Consider the following 18,915-nt stretch of genomic DNA (forward strand, 5'->3'; position numbering starts at 1 on the left):
AGGTGTTGAGCGAGCATTTCATCCCTGATCCAACAAAGCACTTGAACATGAGCTTTGCTGGAGCATTTACTTCAGTGGACTTAAGCATTTTTATTTATTTATTATTTATTTATTCTGAAAGTTAAGCATGTGGTGAAGGGCTTTGCTGTATCAGGGCCAGAGTGCTCAGCACCTTCCACAATTAAGTCTCTTGAAACTTTACAGTAAGTATTTTATAATATGTATCTTCAGTCCTTACAGAGCCCAAAAACTGACCTTATATGGTCATAGAGTTCATTCTTTAATTAAGTACACCAGGCAAAATCTAATGCAGAATGTTGATGAGAACTGTCTTCAATCCCTGCAGTTCTGTGTTGACTGTTGTTTCAACACGCTTGGTGGGATCTCCATTCCTATTATATAAATTTGAATTGCATGCTGATTCTTAGGTACACTTATGTGCTTGATTTTGTAAATGCCTGAATACCTATTTACATGTTAATTAGTTCAAACCTCAGGGACAGCTCATCTCTAAGAAGAAACACTTATTGGGAACCAATGCCAATACAGTGTGTTAGACTATAAGCAGACACTGCTTGTTTTATGAATCTTACTATCTTGTCTCAAGTTGGCAAGTGCTTAGCCTTTGCTGTCAGGGGCCTCTGTATGTGGAGCTAGTGCTCTATGAAATCTGTCCCATGCTTAAAAATCTAAAACCAGTACATTTTCCAGAGGTGGAGGTTAGTTCTTTATAGAATGACCACTATTGGGTCCCATGTTTTATAATGTTCCCTCTCTTCCTTTGTTTTCTATTGGACTCCCCTTGTTTGCTTTGATGTGTTAGGACATTCAGAACATTGTATTTTCATTCATCTTTGTTATATATGATGGCAGGCGGAGCTGCACATCAAATAACACTATTATTTTATACCTTATGAGATATCTTCTCTCTGCCCTCAGCCTTTCCACTTTACAACAATGCAATTTCTAAATACTCTGTTTTACCTATGGGATAGTCTTTATACAATTTATTTTTCTTTTATGCTTTCAAAACAGTTCTATCCTGGGTTGTTAGCACACAGGGGTGTTTTGCAAGTTCTGGGCCCAGGTGACAAAAGAATTAAAGTCTGCAAAAATAGGTAGAGATACAGTAATTAGAAACTCTCTACATGCCTGTGAATAATTAGCGTGTGCCTGGGTCTGAAATAGGAAGTCTGACTTCCAGCGCACTTCCTATTTTCACAATAAATCATACTCATTGGAAATTGTGAAACAATTTATGAAGCTCCAAACTTTTTCTTTCTCAGAAATTATGTGCTGAAAACATTTTTGACCTTGCAGAGTTCTCAGTGTTCCATTGTCTCAGGTCAACATCCATGTGCTTGCAAAATTGCCCAAATGTTATCCCACCTTCTGGCATACTGCAGACCAAATTCATCCCAGTTGTCACTCTGTTGAATCCAAGGCTGTATCCAGAAACTGTTTCCATAAATATGCATACAAAGCCTGATTCTTCACTCACTTATGATGCTGCAAATCAGGAAAGATTCAACTGAAGTGTTATACCAGCTGTAGGTGGGAGGAGACTCAGGTACTGTAACTAAAGAAGTTAGTGGAATTATTATTGTGTGAGATCAGAATCTGGCCTCTCTGCACATTCTGGGCAGGGCACCTATAAAACAGTCACAAGAGCAGCAGGGTTACATAAATAAGGATTCAGGAGTCTGATTGTAGGGATCCCTTTTTGAAAACCTTGGCTCTTGTCTGTGATATTCTGCGGTGCCTACAGTGCTAAACTTCCACCTGCAGAGCAGAATGCTGGACTTGAGCTCTACTATGGCTGTGTGGGCTGAATTTGCCCCCAAGACCTTAAATGTCTACGATAAGTCATTCATCACTGAAAAGACACTTTGGCCCAGTGGTTTTCTCTGTTAACAAAGACACGCAAAACATGTGACCATGGAAAGTGAGAGCCTCTCCTCCACTCAACTCAGTCTCTTCACTGCCTTCTACATAGTTTGTCACTCTCTCATCATGAACTTATACATCCTTTGGTGTCCATGAGTCTTTGCTCCTCTGGTTCCCCTCTGCCCTCTCCTTTGCTGCTTCCTCTCTTGCCTCTCTCCCATTCTTTTTATTGGGATGCTTTCGGTTCTGCCCTTGGTATCCTCCTCTCGTCCCTCTATATATTCTTCCTGGGATTACCCATCTGTTCACATTGCCTTAGCTCTCACCTGTATGGTGATGACTGCCAAATTCACTCACTCCCCCTGATGTGCCCCACTCACTTCAATCTCCAACTCCCTTTCTGCCTTTTATGCTCTATGGTCTGCTGCAGACCCAAACTCAGCATGGCTAAAATGAGACATTTTCCCTTTCCTCCCAACACTCCTCCCTCGTTAATGTATGACACCATTCTCTTTGCTAGCACACCCTCAATGTCTCTCTCCCTCCTCCCACATCCAGGCTGTTGATAAATCCGATTGGTTCTTCTCCTCATCTATCCTTCCTTTCCATCCAAAACTAAAGATGGTCAGAAAAAAGGAAAATAAAGCGAAAGAACAGCAGTACTGACTTTAGTGGCCTTACTCCAGACTGAGAGCAAGATGGGATCCAGGCCTTTTTCTTCACAACTTTGGTTGATCCCTATTTTATTTCCTTCAAGGCTAAAGACTTCTAGTATCAATTACACTGACATAACTCTATTCATGGCCATGGAATTACTTCTGACATACACTGGTGTAAGTGAGAGGTGAATCCGGGATAAAATATTCTTCGTAGTTTATTACCATACATTTTTCTGCAGGAGCCTGTTACACCGAATCCATCCAAAGCTTGTAAAAATGTATTAATCTATATTTTTGACCTACAACAATGTTTGGTGTCATTGGCTATTATTGTTTATACTGCAGGAGCACCAACATTGGTTTAGTTGCGCTGCAAAACTATAGGAAGAGACAGTCCTTGTCCAAAGAGCTAGCACCCTGAAACGATGATAAACAAAGGGTGGGAGGAAAGGGGCTACCACCTGCAGTACAAACAAATTGGTCACTTCTTGTTAGTTTAATGGATCCATTTTTTATTTTGCTTATTTACAAAACCAGCCAGCTTTGAAATTATTCTCCTCAGGGTTATTTTATATAGGAGAACAAAAGTAGCCCCATAGCACTTCATGAATGCACTGCAATGATTACAGCTGAATGGATAATCATAAATGTAAACTCTTTTGGCACCAAGGCAGGTCATCAAGGGATACCTGGTTACTATAGTAACCCAGGCAGTAACCTCATGAATAAATGGACAAACAGGATTTCAATATATTTTGACAAACCTCTTTTCAATCTTGTAGAGAAGGTATCCATATCAGTGACTAAATTATTCCAGTTCTCTGGGATATTTACTTCTGCATCAATTTCAGAAATCATTAAGAGCCCATTGCTTCAGGTCTGTAACAGCCACAGTTTCCATTTGAAGGCACTTCTAATGTAGATATTAGGCCAGATTCACAGCTGGCATAAGTGGGCACAATGCCACTGACTTCAGTGGAAGTTGCACACATTTATAACAGCTGCCAACTTGGCCTAATGTATTTAAATCATCTTCAGAACAAAAGGTAAGACAAACTTATTCCTCTCTAAATAAAGCCCAGCTATTTATCTGTTGTGATTGTTCAGTAAGTAGGTATCTAAGCAACTCTCTCTTTCATCTGATCTAAAGAAAATATTGAAAGGAAATACAGAATCTTTGGGGAAATGAGGCCTTTATATTGTCAGTATTTGAATAAATTTCTAGCAGTTGAATTGCTGGTACTTTAACCGAGATCACAGTAATTATGGTGTAAGCAATGATTGGGAAAGGAATATAGTGTCTAGATTGCAGGTATTTTCAGTAAGAAAAATATAGTACGTGAAATGCTGATGTTCTTGGGGGGGGGAAACAATAGCAACTTCACAGGCTTTGAGATGGTTTTAATATCTGTTCTCATTACTTTGCCTTCAGTACATACTACAATACTCATTGCCAGGGTGAGTAAGGTAAGCAGCATTTGCCCCATTGCTGGCATCAGACTCAAGGCCTGGTAGTGGGTGTGATAATAAATAAGAAACATTGGTAACAAGTATAATAAGCAGAATATTGAAATGCAAAAGAAACATGCACAAACAAGTTTCTCCTCTAGGGATCAATCTAGTCAGTGGTTATCAAGCTGTGGATCAGGACCTCAATTTAATGGGGTTGCTGGGTTGGCTTAGACTTGCTGGGGCCTCACCTGGGTCAGCTCCAAAGTGCAAGTCCCACCGCCTGGGGCCGAAGCCAGAGAGCTTCAGCCCTGGGCGACGGGGCTCAGGTTACAGACCCCCTGCCCATAGGTGCTAGAACTAAAATTACGGTGGGTGCTGCCTCACCCCCTCGCTTGAAGTGGTTTCCATTATATACAGTTTACAGTTTGGTTCAATGGCTCTCAGAACCTACACTATACAAATTGTTCCAGCACCCCTGCCTGGAGCTGAAATCTTTGGGCTTCGCCCCCCCACTCCTCCCAGGCTGGTGGGGCTTTGGCTTTGGCTCTCCCACATCTGGGGCAGCAGGGCTTAGGCAGGCTCAGGCTTCCATCCCCCCTCCTGGGGCCGTGTAATAATTTTTGTTGTCAAAAGGGGATCATGGTGCAATGAAGTTTGAGAACCCTGATCTAGATCCTATTTAAATCAGTGGAAAGATTATCATTTACTTCACTGAGTACTGAACTAGATCTCTAGAGTACAATGCAAAACCAAGCTATTACCAAATATTTACCCATACAGATAATGAGCAGAAGGATGATCTTGTTGGTAGATTGGGACTCAGGAGATATGCATTTAATTCTTGTCTCTGCCACTGACTTGCTGTGTGACTTTGGCTCCAATCCAGCAAAGCACTTAAGAAGATGCTTTAAGTAATCTAGTTAATTTAAATGGAACTAGTCATGTGCTTAAAGTTAAGCATATGCTTAAGGAATTTGCTTGATTAAGGCCCCAATCCGTCCAAACCTCAGTAATCCATCAGAAAATGGGAATAATAATCCTTCTTGTCTCCCACCCTTTATTTGTCTTGTCTATTGAGGCAGTAAGAACTTTGGGGCAGAGACTGGCTCTTTCTGTTTCTATGTACAACACCTAGCACCATGGAGCCCTGATCTCAGTTGGAGCCTCTATGTAGTACTGTAATATAAAGAATAAATAATGTGTAGGTCTACCATTGCCTCCTATTGGATGGAAATGTAACTGTTCAATGAGTAAAGGAGGTACAGTACTCAGAAGATTCGATTAACTCAAGTGAAAGAGGTGGAGGAGGATGTTCTGAGTTATGTTTCCAAGTGGCCATCGTGTGCAACATCATGAACACTGGGATGTCACAGATCTGGTATAGATTGATACTGTATATTATGCCTATATCAATAAGAAATTAAATAGCTATGTCTGTTCCATCTAGTTTTGCTTTCTCATACCAGAAAAGGAAGTTCCACATTTAAAAATATTTGTGTTAAACTACATTTGAGAAGTTTAAAGTCACGAATTAAAATTAGTGAAATAATTTTTCACGGAACCATGGAGAGCTATTTTGAGACAAGGAACTTGATTAATGAGGCTCAGCATGAGTAAAGGAAACTGTGCTTTTCCTTTCAAACATCTGTCTTGCGGGGACCGTGCTTACTGCAGAGCAAAGAAATGACAATGTAGTAGCATGCATCTTGAATGGAGGTACACATTCCAATGGACCAGAGCGAACATGACATATGTGCCTAATCTTTGAATGTAATTGCAGGGCAAAATTACTTTCTTGCTTGAGTCTGTGCAAGTCTATAGAAGGCAGTAATATTGTATGGATTTATCTGAGAGCAAAATTTGGCTGTCTCTATTAATGCTCTTTTTAGGAGACAGATAGATTTTTAGAGCCAGAACGCGCCATTATATGGATCTAGTCTGACCTTCTGCATAATACAGGCCATAGAATTTTACCAGTTTATCAAGCCCAGTAGCTTGGCATAGAACTAGGGCATCTTTTTTAGAAAAACATCTCATTGTCATTTATATACTCAACTTGATGGAAAATTACCATCATTAATAAAAATAAAATATAAATAAAATAAAAATAAAATTACCATCACTAATAAAAGTGTGTATTTTATTTCCACTTTGAGTTTTTCTGACTTGATTTTCCAGTCATTGGATCTTGTTGTTCTTTTGTTTTCTAGATTAAAGTGCCTTCTAGTTGTCTCTATACATAAAAAGTTTAAAATAGAACATTTAGATCCAAATTCTGTTCTGGGTTATCCCCATGTAACCCCACTAAGTTCAATGTCCATAAGAGAAGAATTTTGGCCTCTGTTCGTTGTTGTTGAAGATATTGTAAAAAGATAGATAAAGAATTATGATCTGGTGTCTAAATGGTCATAGTCATATATGTTTAGACTGAAGAACTCTAAACCTTCCTTTAGAGTAAGGGCAAATCCCCTGGCAGAAGCAATATACTGGCAGGATAACTTTTCTATACACAGCCGTCTTAGAGGTGAGCGCCGTACTCAAGCATAATTCCCACTGATTTCTGTGGAAAGTTTGCTAGAGTATGAAGTTTCAGATTTACCCATGAACATTTTTTAAAACAAGGTAATACTTCATAAGTCAACATTTCTTGATTCCTCAGTGATTCTGTGTTTGGTTTGCTCTGGAGCAAAAAAAATGACTTTAAAAACACATCTGCTAAAGTTTTTTTTTCCCATTGAAGAAAATACATATGGCATCCTCCATCTATGGAAGGAGAATGCATTTGTGTATAACAGGTTGATACTATATCTTTAACAGTAACAATTGTTTTTGGATGGACACTATTAGCTAAAGTACTTCACAAAACATTTAATTTCCTAATTAGGCCTATTACACTGCAGATAAACAAGGTAAACTGAATTCTTGAGGAACAAGCTATGTTTAATGAAGCATGTGTGAGCTTGCATAAGGGAAATAGGGATCTTAAAAACAGGGATTGCTAATTGCTTACAATATTTGGAGAAGTACTGTTTAAATAACAGAACTGATTTTTTTAAACAGTATTTTGTAGTAATGGTTAGGAGTGCCCTTAAGGCAAGGGAATACTGTGAAGCTCAACAATTCAGCAGAGTCCAGCAATTAGACAATTCTACTGTACTTAAAAAGACACAAGCCATGTATATGCTACGAATTTTGGTTGACGCAATTTACGTCATATCGTGTGTACATGTGTATACTTGGCTTTCTGTGTTGTCACCAAGAGTGCGTGTTGATGCTCAATGTGGTGCACCATGGGTAGGTACTGCCATATGCAATGTGCCAACATCCAGTGCACTGTCTTTTGGGAAATTTTGGCAATGCATTGTGGGCAGAAATGAGTTGCGCAAAGTGACTGGGAACAAGTGGTCAATTTCCCAGTGTGCAACTGTTTCTATCCCATAATTTTCATGCCTTTTTAAAAAAAAATCCCAGAAACCTGTGCAGCCCTCCATACCGTCTGTGACAGATTGCCCCCAGTTAAGATGCCACCTGATGTGCTGGGATATCACTGAGCCCACCTGTTCTGCCAGCCAGGGCACCCTTTTTACCTTTCTTGCTGAGCCAGGCTATTAAGTCTCCTCTGGCACACACACACACAGGCAGGGCCACACTTAACTGTAGAATGACACAGATACTGAGATCAGCTGTGGGAAGCCTCAGCTTAAGGGACTTGCCCCAACACTCAGGTGTCCACCTCCCTTGGGGTGCAGATTCAAAGGTATATTATGAAATTCGCCTCTTCCCTCAATGTGGAGGAAGACATGCACAACAGAAACTGGGCTTTATAATAAACAAAACAAATTTTATTAACTATAAAAGGCAGATTTTAAGTGGTTAAAGAACAAAGTGTAGACATATGCACAACTAGGTTTATGCAAGGCAGCTTACATCAACCTAACTTTGCATAGTGTAGACTAGGCAACAAGTTAAAGGGAGAGTATCATCCTGAATGTTGAATTATTAGGCATTAGATGATTCAGAGAAAATAAAACATCTAATAGCTATTAACAGGGAAAACATAAATACACCTCTACCCTGATATAACGAGACCCAATATAACACGAATTCAGATATAACGCGGTAAAGCAGTGCTCCGGGGGGTGCTCCGGTGGATCAAAGCAAGTTCGATATAACACAGTTTCACCTATAATGTGGTAAGATTTTTTGGCTCTTGAGGACAGTGTTATATCAGGGTAGAGGTGTATACTGAAGTCAATGTAAACAACAAGGAGTCTGGTGGCACTTTAAAGACTAACAGATTTTTTTGAGCATAAGCTTTTGTGGGTAAAAACCCCACTTCTTCAGATGCATGGAGTGAAAATTACAGATGCAGATATAAATATACTGGCACATGAAGAGAAGGGAGTTACCTCACATGTGGAGAACCAGTGTTGACAGGGCCAATTCAATCAGAGTGGATGTAGCCCACTCCCAACAATAGATGAGGAGGTGTCAATTCCAGGAGTCAATGTAGTTACTTTGGATCGACTACTGGGTAGATGAAATTAAAATTGGCACCACTAAATCAAATTCTGCCCCTATTTAAACTATGAAATGCCATTGACTTTAGTAATTTGGTCTATTGGCTATAGAATTGAGACCGATTAAGGCAAGTGTGAGTGCAATGTATAAAATAATTCAGTCCACATACTGTAATATCTGAATACAAATTTGTTTACAAGAAAAGAAACACCAGTATTTGGCACTATGGGGGAAAAATTAATAGGAAAAGACCTACATCTTCTTACAGGTAAATACCTGAAACACTGGAAATATGAATCCACACAAGTTTCTTTGTATGTGTGTGTTTCCTTTCTTAGAAAAAAGATTTCTCATTGGCTGAGAGTAAGAAAAATTAGAGAAGAATTATGACATCTGAATTTAACTGAAAATTGCCTGAACTCTAGCGCTGCCTGGTTCCGAAACTCTTCTCCAGTACCATGGCCAGTTTCATCAGGACTCATTCTCATTGACTGAGAGTGTAACACTATTGCAACATGTCTGTGGAAGCAGTGGCCTTATACAAATTAACCATTTGATAAGTGTTCTACACAAGAAGAGGCTTATGGGCTACCATTGAGAAGAAAAGCAGAATTAGGTACAGAATAGGACCAAAAAGAAGCAGTTTTTCCTGACGTGATATTTTTTTAACCCATTTAACATTTGATAAGTCTTGGCCCCTAACTATATTTTCATACTTGCCTCCCTCTTTACACCAGTTCTGTGGATGGTCATTTCAGAAAAATTCTGGGGGAGGGGGTCAAAACTGTGTCAGCATGTAGAATGTTCTATGTGATACTATCTCCTGGAGAGACAAGGTGGGTGAAGTAATATCTTTTATTACCAGGTGACTTGAAGAAGAGCTCTGGGTAGCTCGAAAGCGTGTCTCCCTCACCAACAGAAGTTGGTCCATAAAAGATATTACCTCACTTGTCTCTCTAATATCCTGGGACCAACTCGGCTACAACAACTCTGCATACGTACTATATCCTGGAAAGTCAGGGGATGAGAGGCCACAAATGGAAGACATAGTGGAGCATATAGACCTATGAAAAATCCAGTTGGTCAAATCAATGTCAGCGGGGGAGGGGGGAAAACTGCCCCTCTTACCTCATAGCAAATGACCCCCCGGTGTAAAGATTTGGAACCATTAAAGGAAGACCTTGACCAATATCATCCCCCCCCCAAAAAAAATCACATTAAAAGAAATGACCAGTATTACTTGATTCTGAGATTTCCAGTCTGGTTGGTGATGGGTTTGTGTGTAAAAGCATTTGTACCTTGCTGTCATAGATAAAAGTGACATGCAGAATAGTCACAACAGACAAGTTTTCTTTTGCATTGTATGAACATTGTCTTGGTAGTCAAAATAGTGGAGACTGGCTTCTGTTTGTTCATTTCAGTAATGGTTTTGCCACATGCTAGCAGTACCCACGAACTAGTTAATGCAGCTTTTTCAGTTGTCTTAGGTTGTATAAAAGTTGTGTACATTAAGAAATAAAGATGAACCCCAACCCGTATGTTCAATCACTTTGCTAATTGCAGTGGATTCTAAGCTTCCTTTGTGGACCATCAACTGACAGCAGACTGGATTATATAGAGTCCCATCTGATTCAGTCTAGAGTGCCTGGTAAATTGATTGTTACATCGGGAAAAATGAAATTGTTGTCAAGGTTTATTTGGGAAAGAGAGAAGCTTTCAGAAAATACCTCTGGTGTTGAGAGCAGCAAAGAATGTAAATGTTAGTGAGAAGACAGAGAGGGGTCAAAAGGAGACAAACCACAACATCCTGTTTACTTTGAAAATCTACAAAAGAGAGCTCTGGCAAATATTCTGGTTTGATATTTAAAAGGTGCTGGGCACTCTTCTTAGATTTTTATCTCCATAGGACTGTGGAGGTGTCAGCAGTGGGTCTCTGTTTCAGGCTGCACTCTGATGTGTGTGATTCAGGCTACATTCAGCCCCCTTCTAACTGAGATTTCAGTGTCTTGAAAATCAAAGCTGCAAACTTTTATCTGATTTAATACATATGTTTCCGATTAAGGTGCAGCTTGGCTGGTTTTAGAAAGTTTAAAAACAACAGGGCTCAATCTTACAAGGCACTGAGCGATGTGGCCCTGATCCATCAAAACACTTAAGCACATTGCCTTCCATGTGACTAGTCACCTGCTTAAAGTTAAGCACATGCCAGATGGAGCTAGATTTCTCAGCCTCTAAAGAAATCAACATCTCATATAGGAAGCTGAATATAGTAAAAACCTTCTTTTTGAAAGTTTCCCTTGGACATATTTTTGGTCTCTTCTAGCTTTTGCACCTTGTTCTACATCATAGGGACCCTTTGGGCTTTTTTGCACATTATTGAATATTCAGGAGTCTGGTAAACAGTAATAATCAATAGTCACTGTAGCCATTTCACATGCTTGCCATTTTGTTTTATGCCATTTATAAACATCCATCAGAATCAGATGTATAGAGCATTTACATATAAAAGTCAAGCATATAACAACATTGTACATGTTAATACTTAAGGGATTCAGGGAGAAATGTGACTGGCTGGTGTAGTAGAGGTGTGAGGCATCATGTCAGGAAAAAAGGTCTCCTCCCCTGTACAGATCAGGAACTCCCCAGGAGAGAAGTATGGAGACTCTTCTCTCTTGTGGAATTCCTAAACTCTGTAGAAGAAGGACGTCCCTGCTATGTGTCTCCTGCAGGTAAGTGGGGAGGAGCTCCTGCTGTTTCCCACCTTAGAAGAGCTCCTACCCTGAGGACCTTTAGCAAGTCTGTGGCTGCGTGTCTCCCTCCTTAACACCTCCTAAAGTGTTTGTGGGATATTTTTGGCAGGCTCCCAGAGCATGAATTCTGTGAGTCTATCTCTACAATGCAAAGCAATAGAGCTTGATCCTTGGGTCTCAGCTTGACTCAGGCTTGGATCCTTCACCCCTGTGGGATCTTGGGACCCTGAGTCTAAGCCCTGAGTCTAGTGCAATTTGTGTGTAGATGGAGGGGGCTAGGCTTGCACCTAAGTTTGAATCCTAGGCCTACTTGGCAGTGTAGACATACCCGTACAGGATACATCTACACTGCAATAAAACACCTGTGGCTGGCCCATGTCAGCAGACTCAGGTTAATGGGGCTCAGTTTGCAAGGCTATAAAATGGATATTTGGGCATGGGGTGGGGAGAGTCCCAGAGGCTGATCTCCAGCCTGAGCCCAAACGTCTGCACTGTAATTTTATAGCCCTGCAGCCCGAGCCCCACAGGGTTTTTTATTGCAGCGTAGATATACCCTAAATGCCTAAGGGTGTGTCTACATTGCCGTGTAAGCCCAGGGTTCAAACTCACTCTCAAGCCTAACTCCACCTTCTCTCTACTCACAAATCACCCTCTAAGCCCTGGGTTAGTGCAGAGGGTCTGAGCCTGAGTCAAGCCAGGACCCAGGATGCAAACCCTATTGCTTTGTAATGCAGACACAGACCCACTGGACTCATGCTCTAGGAGTCCTCCAAAGTATTCCACAATCCAACAGGATGATTTTCTTTTATCCTCTGCACAGTTAAGTTTGGTGGACAGCGAAGTTTTCCCGTGTTGCATGAAGTAAGGGCTAGAATGGCCACATGGGACGGCACTAGGAATTCTGGAATTCGGGTGGTTGGACTTAGGTTTGCATAATGCAGTGTAGATGCTGGAGCCCCAGGCTGAGATCCAGGGTTCAACAATTCCTCACTTGCAGTTACAAATGAGTGTAGGCAATGAAGCCCTAGGTTAACAAACCCTGGGTCTGTTAACTCAAGTTCTACTAACCTTGGGCTTACATAAGACATACCTTGAGTCATGTTAGAAAATGGGACTAAGGCTCCTAGTCATTTAGATGCTTTTAAAAAATTTAACTTCAGTATAGATCATTTAAACATTAAAAACAAACAAACTTTCAGGCCTCCTTATTTTACTTTTTGAAAACAAATTCCCATGCAAAAACTCTGTTGGCTGACAGTTAATGTTAGGACAATAAGTAATGTAACCCTACTGAAAATACATAAGAAGGGCATCACCATTAAAAAAATCTCCAATCCTTAAAGATGGAAATGTCAAGCTGAGGTAATAATGACTATTATATAATCCTTAAATTTCATATATTAGTTCAACGATATTACCAGTGAAAATTATCCTTACACATTCCAGTAGTAAACAGTGCTACAGACATATACATTCCTAATTAGACATTTTGTATTCTCCAAGATAGACAGACAGGTGTGTGTGTGTGTGTGTGTGTGTGTGTACATACTGTGGGTCAGATTTAGGGTTGTTATGAGAATGTGTAACGTGAATTTTTGCATGTCAGTATTGCTAAGAAAATTTATGAACAATAGGGTTTATCGAATATTCTTAATCTTAATTTGCCATTCCCATATTTGTTAAGGTTTAGAATTTTTGAATGGCTATCTTTTTGTTAGCTATTGTGTATGATAGACTCAAATTCTCCACAGTCAATGTTAGCTACCTTTTTTGTGGGGGAATCCCATGCATTTTCTCTCCCTCCCTTCCTTTGAATGTGGATAGAGGTGGGCTATAATGAATGGAAAGTGAAGCTATTGTAGCGTGTATCCTGCTGTACACAATATAGACATATTTATAGATAAAGCTAAAGGTGCGCTGCAGATTGTTGTAATTTTAATAATCCCAGGAGAAATTCTGAGCAGTGTAGAACTTCTGCACCATCCAAAAAATCCAAAACTCTTTTTGGCTAATGACATGAATACAGCACCACTGAAATGCAGCCACTCTGGGACAAGAGACAGGAATCAATCATCACAGTACGTTATACAGTTGGGGAGGGGAGGCAGGGAAGATTTGGACAAGCATACTGGGGAAAGTTACATCTCTTAGGAAAGTGCCATGGGATATTTTATGTCCCCATAGCACAAGCAGGAGCGCAGTTTTTCAGGTCTTCTCCTGCTGAATGACATTATCTCTCCTTATTCATTTTGGTACTCCAGTTGCTTTGTCAGGAATACACTGTCAGATCATCTCGCAGTAGAACTACCTACTGCACACTCCAGACATGGATTTTCTGTTATTACAGGCTCTTTGCATTGGACACTGAGGTAAGAAGCAGCCTCAGAGACACAGAGTTGTGCCCTTAATTATAGTAGAAATATCATAAATTTGAAAAATAAAGTGGTGTAGCCAGATAACTGCACTGCGATTCTGAACACACATTGGCTAATCCCTGTGCCCTGAAAACATACCACATCCATGAGCTCACAAGGTAGGTGTGGCGCCATACACAATATGATCATTAGGGCTGTCGATTAATTGAAGTTAACTCCCGCAATTAACTCAAAAAATTAATCGTGATGAAAAAAATTCAGCGTGATTAATTGCAGTTTTAATTGCACTGTTAAACAATAGAATACCAATTGAAATGTATTAAATATTTTTGGATTTTTTCTACATTTTCAAATATATTGATTTAAATTACAACACAGTATACAAAGTAGACAGTGCTCATTTTACATTGTTATTTTTTATTACAAATATTTGCACTGTAAAAATGGCAAGCAAAAAAATATTTTTCAATTCACCTCATACAAATACGGTAGTGCAATCTCTTTATCGTGAAAGTGCAATTTACAAATGTAGATTTTTTTTTGTTACGTAACTGCACTCAAAAATGAAACAATGTAAAACTTGAGCACCTACAAATCCACTCAGTCCTACTTCTTGTTCAGCCAATTGCTAAGACAAACAAGTTCATTTACATTTACTGGAGATAATGCTGCCTGCTTCTTATTCACAATGTCACCTGAAAGTGAGAACAGGCAGTTTTGTAGCCGCCATTGCAAGGAATATCTGGCACTTAAATACTAAACATTCGTATGCCCCTTCATGCTTTGGCCACCATTCCAGAAGACATGCTTCCCTGCTGATGATGCTTATTAAAAAAATAATGCATTAATTAAATTTGTGACCGAACTCCTTGGGGCAGAATTGTATGTTTCCTAATCTGTTTTACTCACATTCTGCCATATATTTCATGTTATAGCAGTCTTGGATGATGACCCAGCACATACTGTTCATTTTAAGAATAGTTTCACTGTAGAGTTGACAATGCAAAGAAGGTACCAATGTGAGATTTCTAAAGATAGCTACAGCACTCAACCCAAGGCTTACAAATCTGAGAGGGACAAGGTGTAGAGTATGTTTTCAGAAGTCTTAAAAGAGCAACACTCTGATGTGGAAACTACAGAACCCAAACCACCAAAAATGAAAATCAACCTTCTGCATCTGACTCAGATGACAAAAATGAACATGCATTGGTCTGCACTGCTTTGGATGGTTATTGAGAAGAACCCATTATAAACATGGCTGCATGTCCTCTCGAACGATGGTTGAAGCATGAAGGGACATATGAATCTTTAGTGCATCAGGCACATAAATATCTTGCGACACTGGTTCAACAGTGCCATGCGAAAACTTGTTCTCACTTTCAGGTGATATTGTAAACAAGAAGTGGGTAGCATTATCTCCTGAAAATATAAACAAACTTGTTTGTCTGAGCAATTGGCTGAACAAGAAGTAGGACTGAGTGGACTTGTAGGCTCTAAAGTTTTAAATTGTTTTATTTTTGAATGCAGGGGTTTTTTTGTACATAATTCTACATTTGTACGTTCAACTTTCATGAAAAAAAGACTGCAATACAGTACTTGTATTAGATGAATTGAAAAATACTATTTTTGTTTTATACAGTGCAAATATTTGTAATCAAAAATAAATATAAAATAAGCACTGTACACTTTGTATTCTATGTTGTAAATGAAATCAATATATTTGAAAAAGTTGAAAATATCAAAAACTATTTAAATAAATGGTATTCTATTATTGTTTAACAGTGCGATTAATCACACTATTAATTGTGATTTTTTTAAATTGTAATTAATTTTTTTAATTACAGCCCTAATGATTACTAATGTAACTGGTGTAGTTACACAGTGACCTAGCAGGGTTTTAAAAGGCCTAATGAAGAAGAAAATAAACATTGCTATTTGGTATAAGAAATGGTCCCTCTAGGAAATACTAAACCAGAGGCCCGCCTACACCCAGGGAGCTGTTTTACCCAAGTCCAAAGGAAGACCTGTGCCTCTGAGAAAACAAGCTACACCAGTAGCCAGTAGATGTCTCTGTTACATTCACCTACCGTTCCACATGGAATGGATGAGAAGTTTCAGTAGGAGCTCGTGTCACAGCTGGACATAATCAATCTCCTTTATTTATCTGAAACGTGAGCAAACATTCTGTAAAATGTAACCCGAATTTTAAAGTGATTCTAATTTTTTCATTGCCAAAAGGGTGTCCTGCATCCGAAAGTATAAGTGCTATTTATAGCGTGGACATAAATATGCCATGCAAGCCAAGTATACTAAATCCACATACCCTGCATAGCTCATGGTGCTGGGAGATGCCTATGAGGTGAACCTCTCCGTACCACGTCATGACAGAAACAGGCTGCGTGCTATAGACAGATCATGCGTGCCCCAGCAAAAGGCAAGACGCATGCTGAACACATCATACATGTCATACCAACATATCCCGCGCAGCAAGCAGCCGCGCTAGCTCTGGGGCGCTCTGCCCGACGCACGGCGCGTGCCTTTGGGGTCTTGCAGGCGACCAGCCGCGCCGTACTACACAGATTGGTTTGACACGGGCGATACGTGGCTCACCCAGGCCCCAGATCTCTTGCATTTGTGCTCGGCGGCGGCAGCAAGCTGAGCCTCCGCGCGGGGCTCGGGCCCGGAGCTCCGGAGCGTAGCCCGGCTGGGCGGCGGGGCAGGAGGAAGAGGAGGGTGAGGGGGACTCATCGGAGATGCGCCGGCTAGCGGGGGCGGGGCCGTGGGAGGGACCAGAAGCCCGGGCGCTGCCGCTGCCGCTGCACTGGGGGGCCGCCGGCGGAGCTCAGCGTCCCGCCCGCTCGCTCGCTCGCTGGTGCAATAGGACAGCGCAGCGCGGCTAGCGGAGGAGCCGGCGGAGAGCCCGGGGTGCAAGGTACCAGGCTTCGCGCAGCTGGCGGCTCTCCCTGGCTGGCTGGGCACCGGCCCCTGAAGGACTGAGCGCACCTCGCTGCCACCCCGAGCAGATGTGAGCGAGCCTGGAGAACTGAAGCCCAGCTCGCAAGCAGCCGTGTCCTCCTCTCCCCGCAGATCCACAGAGGGTGAACTATGTGGCAGCCGGCCACTGAGAGACTGCAGGTAAGGGAGGAGGGCAGGGGGAGAAACTGAGGCGGGGCTGGCGTGTCTGTAAAGGAACGGGTCATGTGATCCGAGGGTTTGTGTCAAAAATATGTAGGGGGCATTGGTAAGCCCTTGTTTTGAATTCGTTCCCCGCCACCCCCATGGCCGTGCATAGATCACGCTTACAACTTTCAGCTGGTCTCTGTGTGTGGAGCACTTTCTGCCCAACAATTTAACATTGCATTCCACTGACAGGATTTACAGGTCCAGGGCTGGGCTTCTTGAATCCAGATGTGGGGTGGTTTTTGTTGTTGTTGTTGCTGACTTTTTCAAAGACAGAACAGATGATTTGAAAATCTTTGGGTTGCATTTATGATGTTATCTCTCTAAATTTATGCTCCTCCTGAAAATAGGATTTTAATTTTCTTTCTGGTTATTGCAACTCCCTTCCATTTCTTTCTTTCTTTCTTTTTAAGGGGAAAAGTTTATAAAGAGTCAAAACTCATCAGGTATTGCGCTAGCCAATTCATTGACTCCTGCATACAAACAAGAAAATGTTTGTTTGATGGGATTTGGATGGCGGGTGCAGGAGAATGTTTGGGGTTGAGCAATACTGAAAATTGGACGTGTCTAGTTATTTGCAGGAGTCATCAGTGACACGTATTAAGGTCTCTGGGGGCTCAGGGTTGTCCTTACTGCAGGGTTTTGCTCCATGCTTTTTTCTCTGAAATGTTCTCCAGATGGTCAACTAGACAGATTGCCAGATGAATTTACACAATCCCAAAGACAAACTTTCTGGCATGCTTAAAGCAGCATTAAATCTCATAGTAAACTTTGAAGAACTATTTAAGTAGCAAAATAAAACAACCTTTAAGGCAGAATGAATTTGAAGGCATAGGGCAAAAAGAAAATATGCTGAAAGGAGGGGACAAGCAGCATTATTGAGGCATGCAAACTAAAGATTTAACTTGAAGTTCAGAGATCTATAAGTAAACATATAGCCCTCATGAAAAGTCGTAGGTAAAGTTCACAAACTGAATTCATTTTTGCAGTGAGGAGCAGCCTGTTTAGAGAGTATCAGTATCTTGTAATATTGAAGATTCCAACTAGATCACTGATGCTCTAAATTTCAAGGGAGATTCTAAATGGGGTGGGACAACACATTTACATATTTGTTGCAAATAATCAAACCTCAAATAAGGAACTCTACTCTGGGATGCTAAGGTGATATTAATAAATGTTCTGAAAGGCCTTATTTTAATACAAATCTGCATTCATACAGTACCTAACTGAGTGCAGTGTAGGCTTATTTTAATGTTTCACTTATCTATAAAGGCGTGTGTGTGTGTGAGAGAGAGAGAGAGAGAGGTATTGATGCAGCATCACTTTGAAGATCGAGTCATGGTGGCAGTCAAAATTCCTTGATGTGCTTTCTTTGTGACTTTGGGCTCTTGCTCTTCTGAATGTGTTTTATTTTTTTTTATCTATTTAAGTTATTCATGCGCAGCATGTTTTATTTAGGGAAGTGTGTGGGTTCCAAAGCCCATGACACTTGGCAGCTGAACTATTCTGGCATATATTCTGCTTTGTGATATTTCCATATTAGAAATATCAGCTTTCATTTCATGGTTATTTGGCTGTGCAACTGTTGGCTCTAGTGCTTCCTGTTGTATTCTTTGTCATGTTAGTAGTCTTTTCTTAAATCAGATTATATAACATTTGTGATATAATGAAGAAAGGGCCTGGCTCATTAAAGACAATGGTTACATTTTATAAAATCTTATGAAAAATACCATTAATGGGACACAGGCGGAGTTGACAGATGCAAAATTTAGTCTACCTTAAACATAATTATACAGTAACTAGTCTCCTGACCCTAAAACCCCCGTAAGATCCTCAAAATGAAAGCTGTAAAATTGTTAAAAATCTAACTTTTCTGGAAGGCAACCTGCCAACAGCATCTGAAGGTCAGTGTTATTTTGTTTGTGTGTGCATGTGTGTGTCACTTCATCTCTTTACTCTGTGTCTATTCTTTTTTCTTATGAGCAGGCAGGCTAATGAAATATACACAAATTTTGCTTTCTTACCACTTCAGAATTCAGAAGTCTTGTATATTTCAACCCCCCTCTCATGACAAGAGAGCAGGAAGGCAGT

The 18,915-nt window shown here is 40.5% G+C and overlaps 1 protein-coding gene and 1 long non-coding RNA gene across 4 annotated transcripts in view; one reads left to right on the forward strand and one right to left on the reverse strand.

Moving 5' to 3' along the window:
* Nucleotides 1-16,410, reverse strand: part of LOC140917316 (uncharacterized) — a 75,594-nt gene extending 59,184 nt beyond the window's left edge. For both annotated transcript variants that reach the window (XR_012160787.1, XR_013636355.1), the window contains exons 1-2: nucleotides 15,968-16,410; nucleotides 15,732-15,808 (exon numbers count right to left, since the gene is read on the reverse strand). This is a non-coding gene — a long non-coding RNA (uncharacterized LOC140917316). The remainder of the gene's footprint in view (nucleotides 1-15,731; nucleotides 15,809-15,967) is intronic.
* The window catches only part of PID1 (phosphotyrosine interaction domain containing 1), a 159,630-nt gene continuing 157,115 nt past the window's right edge, over nucleotides 16,401-18,915 (forward strand). The window contains exon 1 of one of the 2 annotated variants that reach the window (XM_073359838.2): nucleotides 16,401-16,779. In XM_073359838.2, the coding sequence (XP_073215939.1) occupies nucleotides 16,750-16,779 (30 nt within the window). In that variant the 5' untranslated portion in view covers nucleotides 16,401-16,749. The remainder of the gene's footprint in view (nucleotides 16,780-18,915) is intronic. The other variant, XM_073359837.2, reaches the window with a different exon arrangement.

This window comes from Lepidochelys kempii, chromosome 9 (assembly GCF_965140285.1).
Source record: "Lepidochelys kempii isolate rLepKem1 chromosome 9, rLepKem1.hap1, whole genome shotgun sequence".
Lineage (NCBI taxonomy): Eukaryota > Metazoa > Chordata > Testudines > Cheloniidae > Lepidochelys > Lepidochelys kempii.